We start from the raw sequence: 17650 nt of genomic DNA, 5'->3' as shown, positions 1-17650 counted from the left end.
GGACACCACTGAATGACTGAACAACAATGGCATGAAAGGCCATTGAGGCCATTATGCTAAGTGAAATAAGACTGCATGATTCCGTTTACATGAGGTACCAGAACAGTAGAATTCATAGAGGCAGAAAGAAGAATGGTGATTACTAGCAGCTGGGGGCAGGGAGAAATGGGGAGTTATTTTATAAGGGATAGAGAGTTTCGATTTTGCAAGATGAAAAGACCTCTGGAGATAGATTGTGGCATTGGTTGCACAACAAAGTGAATGTACTTAATACCACTGAACTATACTTAAAAATTTGGTAAGATAGTCAATTTTTATATATATATGTTTTATCGCAGTTTTAAATATTGGAAGAAATTAAATCACACTGTATATAGTACAAATGTTAAAATTTCTACAGACTTCATATCTTGCTGGTTAACATCTAAGCATGAGTCTGGAGTTTGTGTGCCCTGGGTCTGAATCTCTGCTATCCCTCTTGTTAACTGTGTGACCTTGTGGAAGTAATTTAAGCTCTCTGGGGTTTAATTGCCTCATTTGCAAAATGAGGAAAAACAGCACCTTCCTCATTGGGTCAATGTGATGTTTAAATGGCATGATACATTTAAACACTTTAGAACAGTGTCTGGTGCATAATTAGCACTCAATAAATGTTCACTATTGTTATTGTTGAACAACGTGAGGGATGAGATGTGCATAGAAATATTTCACTTTGAGTAACACTGAACATGTTTCAAAGAAAAATATTATTGAGAAAATTAGAAGAAATGATCAACGATGAGAAAATGTAGAATAAATACTTTTCAAAGTATTCCAAATATTTTGCTGTTAGTGATTTGATAATCAGCTGAGCTGATCATTTGTGAAGGTTCTGGCTTTGAAAAAATGAAGAGATTCCGCTGCCTATAAACATTGTCATGGGTTATTTCTGGCCCAGGAAAAAGCTCGCCAGACACATCAGTTCCTTTCAGGGCCCATGGAGTAGGGCACGGCCAGTTAGTATATGACCGACCTTTCTACCGTGGAATTCTCCAGGCAAGACTACTGGAGTGGGTAGCTATTTTCTTCTCCAGGGGAATCTTCCCGACCCAGGGATTGAACCCAGGTCTCCTGCATCACAGGCAGATTCTTTACCGTCCCAGTGAGGTGAGAACTGATTACTAATCGTACCACATGCTCCCATGTCTGTGCTCATCTTGGCCAGCAAACACTTGTCCAGAAATTCTACAAGTACAGTGTGAGACGGGCGCTGAAGCAGCGAACGGCCTGCCTTCCCTGCAGCTCCATTTTGGAATCACTAGTGTCCGATATGATGATTTAGCTCATTGAGCCAGGCTGTCCGAGGCCAGGAATTACCCAGTGGTGGGCACTTAGCTGAGACCAGGCTCACTTAATTAGGATTCTGGCACTGTAGGTGGGAATATTTACTATTGCTGTGAATAGTAAATCATAAATGTTAAATTACATCCAATCTCAGAAATAACTGTGCAAAACTTCTCAAGGCATAGATAATCAGGCAATTATTGAGATGGTTATAGTTCTTGCAGCCCATTGCCACTTTGCTGTGAGACAGAAGTATGCTCAGAGCTACAATCTAATTTATCTCAGCTTCATTTTTGTGTGTTTTACTCTAGTAAATAAGAATAAATGCTTAATCTAAGCTTTAGAGTCCTTTAAAAAAGAACATATAATATGTGGTCTATTGTTTAAGCTTTAAATTTAAAACTTATATATAACTAGTGAAAACATTAAATTCATATATCATTAAAAGAGATAAAAACAACATGAGTAGTCTTCCTAGACCATGATATTGTAGAAAAACACTGGACTGGAAGTTTGGAAATCTGGGTCTTATTCTTCTCTCTACTTATTTCCAATGTAATTGGAAGTAAAATTTTCCTGGGCCCCAGTTTATGCATCTGTGCTTTAAGAAATTCTTAATAATTCCATCAGTCCTACTCTTGGATATATACCCATACCAAACTCAAATTAAAAAAATATACATGCAGCCCAGTGTCCATAGCAGCACTATTACAATAGCCAAGACATGGTGGCGATCTACATGTCCACAGACAGATGAATGGATAAAGAAGGTATAGTACAAACACACAATGGAATATTACTTAGCCATAAAAAAGAATGAAACAATGCCATTTACAGCAGTATGGATAGACCTGGAGATCATCATACTAAGCAAAGTACAGCCAGAAAGAGAAAGGCAAATACCATATAACATTTATATGTGGAACCTAAATGAGAGACAAATCAAACTCTCTATGAAACAAAACAGACTATAGACCTGGAGAACAGACTTACGGTTGCCAAGGGAAGGAGAGATAAAGGTATGTATATATATAGGCACATACATATGTAAATACATATATATATACACAGACGATATGTATATATGTATAACTGAGTCATTTTGTGTAACTGAATCATTTTGCTGTCCAGAAGACATGAACACGACATTGTAAATCAACTATACTTCCATACAATTTTTAAAAAAGAAAGTTTTTAATGATTTTAGCTAGAGTTCCATTCATCATTTAGGTAATAAAAATAGCATACCCTACAGCAATTTTAAATGTTCATTCATGATAGCACTTTGCCAGACCTTGACATGAATTGGGAAGTACCATCTATATTGTGTAGATATGAAAAATTAGAGAACCGAAACGCCCTGACTTAGATCTCACACAGAGGAAATAGCAAAGGAGAACTTTGTACCTACTTTGGTCTCTCAGTTCAGTTCAGTTCAGTTGCTCAGTCGTGTCTGACTCTTTGTGACCCCATGAATCGCAGCACCCCAGGCCTCCCTGTCTATCACCAACTCCCGGAGTTTACTCAAACCCATGTCCATCGAGTCGGTGATGCCATCCAACCATCTCATCCTCTGTCATCCCCTTCTCCTCCTGCCCTCAATCTTTCCTAGCATCAGGGTATTTTCAAATGAGTCAGCTCTCTGCATCAGGTGGCCAAAGTACTGGAGTTTCAGCTTCAGCATCAGTCCTTCCAATGAACACTCAGGACTGATCTCCTTTAGGATGGACTGGTTGGATCTCCTTGCAGTCCAAGGGACTCTCAAGAGTCTTCTCTAACACTACAGTTCAAAAGCATCAATTCTTCAGCAATCAGTTTTCTTTATAGTCCAACTCTCACATCCATACATGACCACTGGAAAAATCATAGCCTTGATTAGATGGACCTGTGTTAGCAAAGTAATATCTCTGCTTTTTAATATGCTGTCTACGTTGGTCACAACTTTCCTTCCCAGGAGTAAGCATCTTTTAATTTCATGGCTGCAGTCATCATCTGCTGTGATTCTGGAGCCCAAAGAAATAAAGTCTTGACACTGTTTCCACTGTTTCTCCATCTATTTCCCAAGAAGTGATGGGACTGGATGCCATGATCTTAGTTTTCTGAATGTTGAGCTTTAAGCCAACTTTTTCACTCTCCTCTTTCACTTTCATCAAGAGGCTTTTTAGTTCCTCTTCACTTTCTGCCATAAGGGTGGTGTCATCTGCATATCTGAGGTTATTGATATTTCTCCCAACAATCTTGATTCCAGCTTGTGCTTCCTCCAGCTCAGCGTTTCTCATGATGTACTCTGCATATAAGTTAAATAAGCAGAGTGACAATATACAGCCTTGACGTACTCCTTTTCCTGTTTGGAACCAGTCTGTTGTTCCATGTCCAGTTCTAACTGTTGCTTCCTGACCTGCATACAGGTTTCTCAGGAGGCAGGTCAGATGGTCTGGTGTTCTCATCTCTTTCAGAATTTTCCACAGTTTATTGTGATCCACACAGTCAAAGGCTTTGGCATAGTCAATAAAGCAGAAATAGATGTTTTAGTTTAATGAAATGATTTTTCTGATTGAGGTAAGATTACTGGTAGAAGCAACTTTCTTAGCTGGATATGGACCCTGAAAACATGAGATTCAGTAGAACCTCTGCCTTCGTTATTTGTTGTTGTTGTTGTTCAGTCACCAAGTCATGTCTGATTCTTCGTGACCCCGTGGACTGCAGCATACCAGGCTCCCCTGTCCTTCACTGTCTCCTGGAGCTTGTTCAAACCCATTTCCATCGAGTCGGTGATGCCATCCAACCATCTCATCCTCTGTCGTCCCCTTCTCCTCCCGCCTTCAATCTTTCCCTGCATCAGGGTCTTTTCCAGTGAGTTGGCTCTTTGCATCAGGTGGCCAAAGTATTTGAGTTTCTATTTTCATGTCACTACAGATGTTGTTTCACACGTGTGGGTTTCACGTGGGTGTGTGCACCAGACTTTCCTTTTCCTGAGTCTTCAGCTGCCCTCTGTGGTAGGATGAAAAGAGCTGGATACCAGTGACCATGGAGCTACAGTCTGTGTAGCCTGGACAGTGAGCCAGCCAGAAATGCTCCCTGGTTCTGCCCATCGTGGAAGGGGGAAGCTGCAGGAGTCTACTTCCTACCCGGGTTCTGGCTTCCTCCCTCTTCCGGCAGGACCCCTGGACAATGCAGTAAACCCCTGGCCCTGCGCTCAGCCTTCCTGGTGCCCTAAGAATCTGATGGCTCCACCGACAAAGCTGTTTTCATTCTTGCCCTGTGAGGGGGGAGAAGCCAGGCGTTCTGTGAAACCCTGTGCCCAGCACAAGAGCCTGGTCCAGCATCTCTCTGAGAGCTGATGGGGTTAGTGGACCTAGACTTTCTCTTCTCTTGATGATCTCTGGTTTGTAAGTTTCTCTGACAAAGCCTGTTCTGTGTCACTGCCTCACGGTATTGTGGAATTCGACGTGTGCCCTGTGGCATGGCAGGTCGAGAAAGCACAGGGACCCCTTTACCTGGTGCCTTTTCATTTCTTAAGATTCATTTGGAACCGGTAAGAATTGCAATGAAAATTACATAATTAAGAATTGCAATCAGCTATGTATTCACACTGTACAATTCACAGAATATTATTTTCCTAGTCCACATTCTATTTAACTCTCACAGTAGTCTACCAGTTAAGATTCAGTTTTACTATACAGACCACAAACCTAAATTTAAGGCTGGCTAAACGCCTCCCCTCAAAGTGGCAGATCTGGACTTAATGTAAAGTTTTCTGCTTCCAGGAACTTTGGTTCACATCTCTAGAAACAGATCTGTTCATTCTGAAATACTGAAAGCATCAACAGTATAGGTATTTTCCAGGTGCTGGTGAATTCAAAGCCCAAGAAGACATCACCAAAAGCTTCCTTTCTTGTGCCGAATAGGAAAGATCGTTTCAATAGTTATTTATTGTAAACATACTCATTTTACTTTTCAGTTTGCTCAAGATACAGTGCTCCTACTATGAGACATTAGACCATCTTAAAGGAGCAAAAGGGTGAGGATGTCTTAGCTCTACTCAACCCGAAGGAAACAAGACATCAGCCATGTCCAAGTCCCTGAGCAACTGTGAAAAGTTACGATCTAATCAAGAGCTTGCAGAGGCATGTGTCTGAGTGAGGCTGAACAGGTCTGTCTACAGCATCTTCTCATGAATGATCTGAATTCAGGTTTGTTCTTGGAATTCAGGTACTATCCTCCCTGGCGGCTCAGACGGTAAAGCGTCTGCCTACAATGCGGGAGACCTGGGTTCAAGCCTTGGGTTGGGAAGATATCCTGGAGAAGGAAATGGCAACCTACTCCAGTATTCTTGCCTGGAAGATCCCATGGACAGCGGAACCTGGTGGGCTATAGTCCATAACGTCACAAAGAGTCGGACATGACTGAGCGACTTCACTTTCACTTTCATGTTCTTGTAAGTGCATTGCTCTGAAGCCTGAATGTCTTACCAGTGATCTTACAAATGGTGTCCCTCTGGGTTTAGACATGGTGTTACGCTGGTGTTATAATATGTTATGTCATGTCAAACTTAATATTTTCAAAGCCGAACCCATCATCTACCCACTGAACGGTTATTCCTTTGCCTGGTAAGGAATTTAACCATTTCTAGGTGCCCAGTGGGGAGCCTACCCAGACCCGTCTTTTTCTTCTTACATAGTCATAACTATCAAGTCCTGGAGGGACCACTTCCTGAATATCTCACATATATTCCACCATTTCCACTGTCTGGTCCTCAACGCCTTTCAAGAACCCTCGTGACTTCCTTTTGCTGGATCTCTCCCCCACTCCCCACCCTCTCCATCAAGGCAACCTCCACAGGGCTCACTGCAGTAAATCCATCTCCCACCACCCACGGAAAAGAACGGCAGCTCTAGTGTTCGCTGCCCACTGCTCAGCCTCAATGAACATTCTCCTCTCTTCTCCACATCACAGCCCAGATCTAAGGCCCTGATGGCTCCCCAAACTGGCTGTCCTCACTCCTGCCTCTCCTCCAAGTCAATCTTGCAAGGAAGAGTGTGCCCCGCACACCTTCAAGCATCCCTGACTCATAAGGACTGTCCTAGCTCCTCTCCACTCTCCCTCAGTTGGACTTCAATTTCCTTGCACTGGTTTTGTTGGACCCTGCGATGTCTTCATCAGAGCGCTGGTTGTATTGTGTTGTCTATCTGTGTGTGTGTGTGTGTTTTCCCAACTAGTTTTTGAGTCCTTGAGGACAAACACCATGCTCTATTTGCTACTATATCCCGAGCCCCTGGGACGACATCTGACAAAAACAAATTTCACTTGGATTCACGCACGAGATCTCCTTTTTCTTTTTGAATATCTCAACTCCCCTCCATACAGCAGGACAAAAGCACTGAACAGTGTAGGTTGCTTGAACAATGAACCATCTGGGAATAAGGCTCTCCCTTCTGGTCTGGGAGGCTGCACCAAAGTCTGTTCCCCGAAGGCTCTGAGAGTCAAAGCTGAGCAGATGAATGAATCTGCGCGAACCCGCAGAACCTACTTGCAGACATGCAAATAGTAAGAAGTGACAAGAACATAGGTCGGAGAAGGGGTTCCTGTTACTGCCAGTCTCTGTTTTATTCCCAGAACCTAGAAGACTCCCTGGAGAAGGAAATGGCAACCCACTCCAGTATTCTTGCCTGGAGAATCCTGTGGACAGAGGAGCCTGGTGGGCTGCCGTCCGTGGGGTCACATAGAGTGGGACATGACTGAAGTGACTTAGCAGCAGCAGCAGCAGAAGACTCCCTGGCACAAAAGAGCTCCATCAATATCAACGTGAGTGAAGGACTGACTGAGTCGACAGACTGCCTGACCGAAAAGTCACCTTTGAAGACTGGGTCTCTCTGATTTCATTCTCCTGACTTCTAGTCTTCCTATAGTGTATCAATGTGTGTACATGTGTGCATGTGCTTGTAGACACATCTTTCAAACAAAATTAAAAAGTGAATATATCATTATTTCCTCTTGACCATAAACCACCGTTAAAGAGTAATGATAGCTATTTATACACATGCACAGAAATTCTAAGCCACTGAAATGTATAGCCTCTGTAATAATATCATTTATTAAAAAAAAAAAAATGGCTTTTGGAAAATAGGTAGGCATCCAACCTGACAAGCACACAACTTTACAGGAAGAACTAGTTTTCAGTTAACTGGTAGGATGAACTTATCTTGTAAACCGTCCTCTAAGTAGTTAGTATCAATTAAAACCGGGGCAACTGTAGGCAACTGGAATCAGTCACTTGAAGAAATTCGGGGCCCTGCTCTCTGCTGCCACCCAGAGGCAGGGATGGAGCATAGCCATCTCTTCCCGTGTTACTAGATGTGCGCTTTATGGAAAGAACCAGACTCAGGCTTACATTTTCCACTCAAAACTTCTGGGGCCTTTTCCCCCACAGAATGACAGCTGATTTATCTTTATCTATTACGGACACAGACACAGCCATTCGCCGTGAAGCAGGACAAAAGCCAGTAGAGGGATGAAAGAAACCCCAAATAGATCTTCTTTGAACTGATTTGTATCAAAGTTATAAACAGTTCAAGGCATGAAAGAAAAGCAGGCTGGCAAGCACTGTTGCTGAAGACGGGAGCAAAGCACCATCTTCCCTTTCTTTTCCCACCTCTATCTTTTTTTTTTCTCCCTCATCCAGCTCCTCAAAGCAAACGCGGTAGGAGGTGGGAGCACTCACTGTAGGAGGCTGTTTGGGCTTGCACACGCCTGCACGCGGCTCCCTGCCCGTGGCCACCCCCTGTATTGTCACAAAGCACATTTTATAATGCAAATCACTGTCTACTACATGCCTCATTATTTTCCTCTCTGAATAAAATATGAATACATCAATTATGTGTTCTTCTATTTCTAAATGCATACCCTTGTAGCACTGACCTCTTTCGGCTTTTATAGTTTTCAGAACGTTCCTGACATTTGTCAGCTGGGTTAGGTCCGAACCTTTCTAACCTCCTCTCTTATTATTTCAGCACTTTTCACACTTTCTCTCCCATCTAATTAGTCTGGCCTCCAGGCAGGCTGGGAGGGGAGCTCGCGGGCCCGGCCCCTTGCACTCACCACTGCTTGTAATCCGCGTCACAGTTGCAGTAGTATCTGGGGTCCGTGCAGTTGCGCTCGATGCCGCAGGCACATTTCTGAATTCCAGGCCCAGAGCCTCCCCAGTAGTAATGCTTCTCGTTGGCTTTGCCAACCCACCAGGTGTAAGGGCTTCCATCTGCAAGAAAGGGGAAGGGCACACTGAGATGGTACCCGCACCCAGTCACCATCACGACACAGTCACATCCCCCCAGTCTAGGAGCTGCATGCTCTCTGATACCTAGACCCCCCACTCAGCCCTCTTACAAGTCACGGTGTTTCAACAGTAGGGAAGTGTAATAAGAAACTTCAGAGGGAATGGTAAGCTCAAGCTTTCCCACCAGGATAAGCACCTCTTCCTCTGAAAGATTTTACATTCAAGCTCCCGGAGCTAAGAAGCCTGTTCTGTAAAGTGGCTACCCAGATGGGGTATACCCCAAAGTGTGAGGGTGTGTTCGCCAAGCATCAATTCTCTAATGTACAACTAAGTTCATGGCGAGTTGTGCTTTTCTATGCAAGAATAGTCATGGAGATGACAGACTATCAGAGGTCAATGTGGACTTTCATCATGCTCTAGTATGATCTTATTTTCAAGTAAGCAACCTAGGTACAGAAAGGTTAAGTCATTCTTTCAATTATACAGCAGAGCAGCTCCCAGACTGGAAGTTTGACACTTTTCTTCATAAGACATTGAACAATGCTCTTTATCCCATCCTATTTTGCTTTATTATTTGGCCTAATATTCACCCATTCATTCACTCATTCATTCACTGGTCAGACATCTATTGTGTTTCCTTTATGTGTCAAACATTATAAGAAACTCAGCAGGATAATGGAGGAAAAGATACAGATTGAGTGTGGAATTTAATTATGGAGAGTAGGTGAGGAAGGGAAGTTTCCCAGAAGAGATAACGTACTGGAGCTGTGTCTTGATGGTTAGGTTACCCTGGTGAATAAGGATATAAGTGAGACAAGGACCCCCCAGGCAAAAGGAGAAAGAAGGGTAAAGTTCTGTACGGAGCACACATTGAGTAGTATATTCACTGATGGTAGAATAGGGCTGAAGAGATATATCTGAGAGGGAAGCAGGAATATGTCACATCAGACAGTGGGTGAGGGCCATAGCACAACAAACTTTGTCCAATTAAGCTATTTTGCATTGCTTTATTCTTGCTTTTCAGTGTTGATTTTCCCCTTTTTAAGAAAGCTGCACTTCATTCTGAAACTAATGGGAAACCACTGAAGTATTTTAAGCAGGGCATTTTCATGGTCACGTTTGTGTTTGTAAAGATCTGCAGTGAGATGAAAAGGCAGACTTTGGGGGATGGAGTCATGGAGGCCAGATGTGATGCTCCTGTGTTAATACCAAAGAGAAATAATAAGATTGCAGTGAAAATGGAGAGGAAGAGAACATGCAAAGCAATGTAGGAGGTACAACTGGCTTGGAACTATTTGGATTTAGGTGGGGAGATGGTGTGTGGATTAATCTCAAATTTCTGGCTCAGGTGACTAAGAGGATGGTGATGTGCTTCACCATCCAGTAGATCACAGGGAAGATGAGAAATCTAGAGAACGAAGAAGAAAAGATGATGACCCTCCTACATGAAGTGGGCAACTGGCTCTCAGAAGCATTCTCTGGGCTGAAAATCCCCTTTTAGGAGCCATCCGCCTAAATCACTGGCAGCAGGAGAGAAGTCACTGGAATCTTCTGGATTCCAGCAGCATTTAGAGAGCAGAAAAGAGGAGGAGCTGGCCATGGTGGAGGGCAAGAAAGAAGATTGTCCAAGAGGGTGGAGGAGAAACAAGCAAAGAATTTCCAGAAGAGTGGTGTGGTCAGCATCGTGAGATTTCATAGCAGAGTTCATTAAGATGAAGGTTTTAACTTTCTCTTTTAGTTTGACAGCTAGACAGGGTTTGTGGAGAGGAGTTTCAGGCGAATGATGGGAAGAAGTGGCCAGGCAGCAGCAGGCAGAGGAGGGAAGGAAAAGGAAAGGAAGGGGTGGGGGGAGACCCTGAGCACAGCTGCCTTGCAGGAGCCTGGGGACTGAACAGAATCTGGTGGAGGCCGGGCAGCCAGCAAACCCGCACTCAACAGTGAGAATCTCCGTGCGTGGGGCTAAAATTCCATTCTAATCACTCGCCAGCCTTTCAGGATGCCAGTGCACACTTGTCTCAAGCACACATCTGTGCACGTGCTTGTGCTTAGAAATAAAAATCTTGCACTCTGTAAGCTATCATCTAAACCAGAGGTGCCCCAAATTTCTGCTGCCTGGGACTGGTTTCATGGAAAACGACCTTTCCACAGATCAGGGTTGGAGGCGGATGGTTTGGGGATGATAAAAGTGCATTACATTTATTGCACACTTTATTTCTGTTATGACTACATGTGTGTTAGTCGCTCAGTCGTGTCTGACTCTTTGCGACCCCATGGACTGTAGCCCGCCAGGCTCCTCTGTCCATGGGATTGTCCAGGCAAGGATACTAGATTGGGTTGCCATTTCCCTCTCTAGGGGATCTTCCCAATCCAGGGATCAAACCCGGGTCTCCTGCATGGTAGGTGGAGGCTTTACTGTCTGAGCTACTAGGGAAGCCCATAGTACATAAGGATAGAAATCAGACATTGGATCCCAGAGGGCGGGACCCCTGCACAGTCAACAGCACCTAAGCAAGTAACACAATAAAGGAAGAAAAAGTCACATTGGAACTGTGTAAAAACTGCTCCTCCGTCTTCTCAGAGATGCCAATAGTTTTTCATTTCTGCTTTTTTATTTTTTTTAGAGGTAGGCGACTTAAAGTTATAAAACTGTACTGAGTTCAGGCTTGATGTAATGAATGGAGTAAAATCTCTGAACTTGGAAGGGAGTTATGCAGGTAGACTCTAACTCCATACAAATTTCCAGATTTTCCAGTTGCGTTGACTTAATTTGGAAAAGTTAACTATTTTTCCCTTTGCGAGATCATTTTTGGCACCTGATTTTTAAGAAATACATTAGACTTGATCTGGCCAATAGTGGAGAGGGTGATTTTAGCACCATGCCCTGAAGGGAGAAGAAGCCAGCTCTTCCATTCTGAAACCCTGTATCCTATCTCTCTGGGCCCTGTCCCAGCGTACAGGGGGCTGAGTTTTCTTTTTACGGCCAAGCTGTCTTGCTTCTCTCTTCTCTTCCCATCAGAGCAGAGGAACATATCCAATTTCTGATGCTTTTTAATGTTGGAACCTTGGTCAATAATAAACTACTCTTATTTTCTTTTGATGTAGTCTAGAGTTAAAAAAATAATGCTTAAAAATTGCATTTATGGAAACAATAAAACCTGAGTTGGGTCACTGGGTTAGTAAGCCACATCAGGTCTCTGCTGATTCCATCCCTGGCCGTGTTACAGGAAGAGGACAAAGGTGGACGGTGCCATGCTGACACTGTAAAGGCCCCTGGGGCCTTGTAGGCCACAGCCTGTCACTCAAAGTGCAGAACATGACCTGGACTGATTATCCTCTTTTGTCATCACACTGCACCTTTCCAAGCTTACCTAAAGCTAAATTCTTTCTCTGAGAAGAAATTTCGTTTACTCTCATTGCTTTGGGAAATTAGGGGATACTAACCCACATGGTGGAGGGGAAGAAACAATCAGACCACCTGAAGAACTGGAGGCGACGGCTTAGCTGGCAGGAAGCACCCTTGTCCTGCCTGTACATGAAATAGGCAATGAAAGGGTCTATCTCAGAACGTCAGTTCAGTTTCTGACTGTTCCTTCCAGGTGCCAGTAGAAACAACCTACCATGGTTACATTCTTGTCACAGAGAGTGATGATAAATTGCACAGACCAGAGAAGCTGTGTGGCTCAGGATTCTTTATGGAATCAGGACAACGTCAGTCAAGGGAGCAAGGTTATCATCGGCTGCTCCTGTAGCATGGAACTCTGAGAAATGCACTATAGGGGAAGCGGAGAAAGAGCTGCCTGGTTCCCACCACACCTACAGGAAGTATCAGGAAGCCCAGGAGAGGAAGTCACACTATTAAGGGGTCTGGACCGCAGGTGTTCCAGCAGGAGCCCCACGCTAGAACCAACCTCACATGGCAGACCTCAGGTCCTGCAGAGAGGGACTCTCGACAGACGTCAGAATGCAATCCAAGAAGATGATCAGCAGTGATCATGTTTCCCGTGTTCTGCGCAAGGAGACATGCTAGTGACCAGGGGAGAGGAGTTCAATTTCCCAGCCCTTTCCCCTCATCCCCTACCTTTTACTCAAGTCACCTTTGTCTTACATAGCTAATGTTCCCAGTTCGGGTGGTGCAAAATCAATGTTATTTTGTTCTCCTTCCAAGGAAAATAAGTTAAGTGCAGTACAAAATGTTTTACTGAGCTGTTTCCACATCTCCCAGGAACAGACGAATGCCAATAAGAACAACACATTCCATAGCAAAATCAAGTTGTACCCTTTGTTATTAGCACTGGCTAATTTGGTCAAATCAAATCATTATAATTTATTAACTTGGCACATATTTTATATTCAGTGAGAAGAGAATGGTTCAAATTGTGTTGAGCAAAGAACTGCCTTATTTCAGTGCTATGCTAACGAAGTGCTACTTTTTGCTTTACAGATCATTATTTACCTGTTAATTGGCATTGGAGAAAAGAAGTGAAAGGTGATAAAAATGGGAAGACTTTTTAAAAGACAAGAATAAGAAGTGGTGAGAAAAGAAACAATTTAATTACCCAGTGCTAAGAGGTCAAGAATTTCTCTGACCTCAGTATATGAAGATTTTTGTTAACTACATTGAATAGGAGTAATCCTTGCAACAAGATTATGTACTGATAAACCATGTTCAAGGTTAACTAGAAGCTAAATTATGAAAGAAAGGGATATTGTACTAAGACAGCCAGATATGGAGTGAATTAAATGATCACAGCACTTTGTACTCACTTAAGACCAGATTTTATTATGTTGAGGATTCATTATGGGTTGGATGACTGAAGAAGAGAGGAAGACAAGAGGCAACTTGGTTTACCCAAATTAAAAGAAGCCAATAGACCTCTGTTATTTTCTCCAATAACAAGCTGTTTCAGAAACACAAGGGCAAATGCATGGGGACCACTTGATACAAATGTGGTGCATACCTGTGACTTTCAGTATATTCTTTAGAATCTCGGAGTTACGCAAAATAACCTAACAGTTTACTTACAGAAACAGTATCCTGGCATAGCTACGATAAGACCCAGTACCGTCACTGGACATTTAATTAGTTCCATTCCATCCATTTCTACAGAATATTAAAAACAATACCAGAAAGGTTTATTGTCTCCAAAATTAAAACTTAAAAGCCTGTTTGGAGCTTGATGAAACTGAGCCTTATTATATCTCCTACTATCTGCTTATCTACAAATTACATTAAAAAAAAAAAAAATCGCTGGGGGCTTTTTAGCAGAGGAAACAGAGCCCCCTGCTGGCAGCTCCTTTATTGTACGCCCTGGGCTCAAGCTGTCTGGATTATTTTGGCTGTCGAAGACCCCTATGGTGCAAGATCTCATTCTAAAGAAAGACTCATCCTCTGAAAAATCTACCAATACACTTCCATTCTTACCGCAGCACAACCCAATCATTTTTTCCTATACCCACCAGGGATAAGCTAATCCATGGTGACAATATGCTTTTTGTCATATGCTAACAAAACTCTGTTAGCCTTTGCCCTGCTTCATTTTGTACTTCAAGGCCAAACCTGCCTGTTATTCCAAGTGTCTCTTGACTTCCTACTTTTGCATTCCAATACCCTATGATGAAAAGGACATTTTTTTTTCTTTTCTTTTCTTTTTTTTTTGGTGTTGGTCGTAGAAGGTCTTGTAGGTCATCACAGAACCATTCAACTTCAGCTTCTTCAGCATCAGTAGGTTGGGACATAGTCTTGGATTACTATGATTACTTTATAAGCATATTGTCACCATGGATTGATTACTATTATTATAAGCATATTGTCACCATGGATTAAGTAACCACAGTAATCCAAGACTATGTCCCAACCACTGATGCTGAAGGAGCTGAAGTTGAATAGTTCTATGATGACCTACAAGACCTTCTACAACCAACACCAAAAAAAAAAAGAAAGAAAAGGAAAAAAAATGTCCTTTTCATCATAGGGTATTGGAATGCAAAAGTAGGAAGTCAAGAGACATTTGGAGTAACAGGCAGGTTTGGCCTTGAAGTACAAAATGAAGCAGGGCAAAGGCTAACAGAGTTTTGCCAAGAGAAAGCACTGGTCATAGAAAACACCCTCTTCCAACAACACAAGAGAAGACTCTACACATGGACATCACCAGATGGTTAATACTGAAATCATATTGATTATATTCTTTGCAGCCGAAGACAGAGAAGCTCTATTCAGTCAGCAAAGAAACGAGACTGGGAGCTGACTGTGGCTCAGATCATGAACTCCTTATTGCCAAATTCAGACTTAAATTGAAGAACATAGGGAAAACCACTAGGCCATTTAGGTATGATCTAAATCAAATTCCTTACACAGTGGAAGTGATAAATAGATTCAAGGGATTAGATCTGATAGACAGAGAGCCTGAAGAACTACGGATGGAGATTCATAACATTGTACAGGAGGCAGGGATGAAGACCATCCCCAAGAAAAAGAAAGGCAAAAAGGCAAAGAAAGCCTTACACATAGCTGAGAAAAGAGGAGAAGCAAAAGGCAAAGGAGAAAGGGAAAGAGGTACCCATCTGAATGCAGAGTTCCAAAGAATAGCAAGGAGAAATAAGAAAGCCTTCTCAAGTAAAGACAACCTTAATTGGTATAATTCTAGACAGTAGGTGCAAAACATTTTGGTACTTGTGAGAACCTTCTCCCAATGCAAATGACCTATAGAAGAAGGAAGATAAAAGAGCCCTTACCCTAAACTCCAGATTAGGCTTGGAGCAGAGAGGAAATTTGGAGGTCTTATAGCTACTACCTGACTCTTTGCGACCCCACGGACTGTAGCCTACTGGGCTCCTCCATCCATGGGATTTTCCAGGCAAGAGTACTGGAGTGGGTTGCCATTGCCTTCTCCAGGAGATCTTCCCAACCCATGGATCGAACCCAGGTCTCCCACACTGTAGGCAGACGCTTTACCGTCTGAGCCACAAGGGAAGCCCCATAGCTACTACAGAGCTGTCCAAATAATCTGATAGGTATAACTTGAAAGATTGAGCAGACCAGAATCCCTTTTTCATTCAGTAAGAGGTGTGCACAGTCCAAGGGTTGCAGAGCCCTAAAGATGTCACTGACAGCTGTCCTTGACCCCCAGAACAGGAAGGAGGAACGGGCCACTAGTCCTGAGTTCTGGGGCTTAAGTGGAGGAAGCCTCTCTTTCTCACCATGTGAAACTGGTCCTTAACGCAATCACTTCCAGGCACCAGATCCAGGCAGCCCGTCTCAGGATCCTCAGAGAAGGAGCGGGCTCAGAAGGGACATCATGAAGTGACTGCTTCTGAGATTTTTCCCTCTAGTGAGAAATCGGTATAGGGAAGGGTTTCCAACTGAACTAAAATAAGATTCATCTCAGGCTCTTGTGAACCATACAGATTTCCTGGTCTACAGAATAAGATCTACGGAATAAGAATCTCAGAGGAAATTCTTGAGACCCTGTCACTAATGTCCTAGTGATCCTTATCTTTATCCACACACTGACCTGGGGAAACGACAGTGTGGCTTCACTTCACAGAAATATTGTTCCCTTGGTACACCAGTCCAGGACCTGTTTTCTAGGTTCGATCTGATGAAGTCATAATAATACTGATCACAGCAACACCTCCACTTAAAATTTACAATTATTTTTTCTCTGAATAAGTCAGTCACTATAATCCCCCTTTTTACTTTTTGCAGTTTCATAACTACAATCCTGAGTCTGAATGCCTATATTTTACCATTTAGACTAAGAGCTTTAAAAATAAAATTAAAAATCATGTATCTTGGCATTTTCATGGGCACAAGAGCCTATCAAAATGCCACCTATAACTTCTGTGAAATCACTTTGCTAAACCAGATAACAATATTATTTTTTGATTCCCAACCATCTAGTTCTAAGTTGTTCTGTGTTAAGAAAAAGACAAAACAAAGAATGAATCCAGAAATGTCCTGTGGAGTTCATACTGCAGACAGTGATGTGAAGTTGGGAAAACTTATAATTTTGAAGTTATAATATAAACATTCAATTTGGCATTAAAGGTGAACATATTATCTCTCTGTGATTGAATGTCACTAAACTCATTTGATTAGGGCTGAATAGAAATGAATGAAGCTGATTAGCTTCACGTTGCATCTTTCAGAATTACATCAGATTTTTACTGTATTTTATTAATTTGAATAGGGACCAAATTTAGAAATGGAGAATTGAAGTTCAGATCAAGATGGACCTGAACTGAAATGCTAATCAATTAAAAATTAATTTCACTGCATAATATTTAAATTTATTTTATTGAATTGAACTTAATAGATTTCAATCAAGGACTGATTCCACTGAGCAGAATTTGATTGAGTTGAATCAAATCACTTTGAATCCTATTCAAATGAATTAGATTTTGTTAATTTGAATGGAATTGAAGTGGCAGATTAGATGGGAGTTTGTAATTCTGAGCAGTATTAAAGGGAACCGAATAGACCGACTCACTCTAAGTTAACTTGGCTTCGGTTTATATAGCGGTCTTGGGCCTTCATGTCCCCTCAGCAACTCTGGTTAATTCCTTTGAACCATCGCCCCAGTAACAAATGTGATTAATAATACCAACGTGATCGAATGGAACCACATATTGTTTGTAGGACACAGGAAAGCACTATTTGAGTTTTTTCCTGGAAAAACCTTGGCCAATTATTTCAACATTTCTTTTCCTCTTTATAGAACAAGTGAAGAAGGAATTAACTGAATCCCAGGAACAATGATTTGTATGCATCCTGGCTGCTCCTTTTATTTTAATTCTCCATTAAGTACAGTAGTCATCTGATAAAACATGCCTTCCCTCGGCCTATTATTTATACGGACTGTCTCGATAGGCTGTGCCTTGATTTTATTTATTTTCATTTTATTCTTAAATATAAAACAAGCATCTCATTGGAAAAGATGCTGATGCTGGGAAAGATTGAAGGCAGAAGGAGAAGGGGTGGCAGAGGATGACATGGTTGGATGGCATCACCGACTCAATGACCACGCTGCTGCTGCTGCTGCTAAGTCACTTCAG

At 42.4% G+C, this 17650-nt stretch overlaps 1 protein-coding gene across 1 annotated transcript in view; it reads right to left on the bottom strand.

Moving 5' to 3' along the window:
• Positions 1-17650, bottom strand: part of CNTNAP2 (contactin associated protein 2) — a 2205784-nt gene that overhangs the window by 475821 nt on the left and 1712313 nt on the right. Inside the window, exon 15 of the mRNA XM_043872451.1 lies at positions 8422-8578. Within this exon, the coding sequence (XP_043728386.1) occupies positions 8422-8578 (157 nt within the window). The remainder of the gene's footprint in view (positions 1-8421; positions 8579-17650) is intronic.

Source organism: Cervus elaphus, chromosome 18 (assembly GCF_910594005.1).
Source record: "Cervus elaphus chromosome 18, mCerEla1.1, whole genome shotgun sequence".
Taxonomy (NCBI): domain Eukaryota; kingdom Metazoa; phylum Chordata; class Mammalia; order Artiodactyla; family Cervidae; genus Cervus; species Cervus elaphus.
The sequence above is the reverse complement of the archived record's forward strand: the minus strand, read 5'-3'. Positions and strand labels throughout refer to the sequence as shown.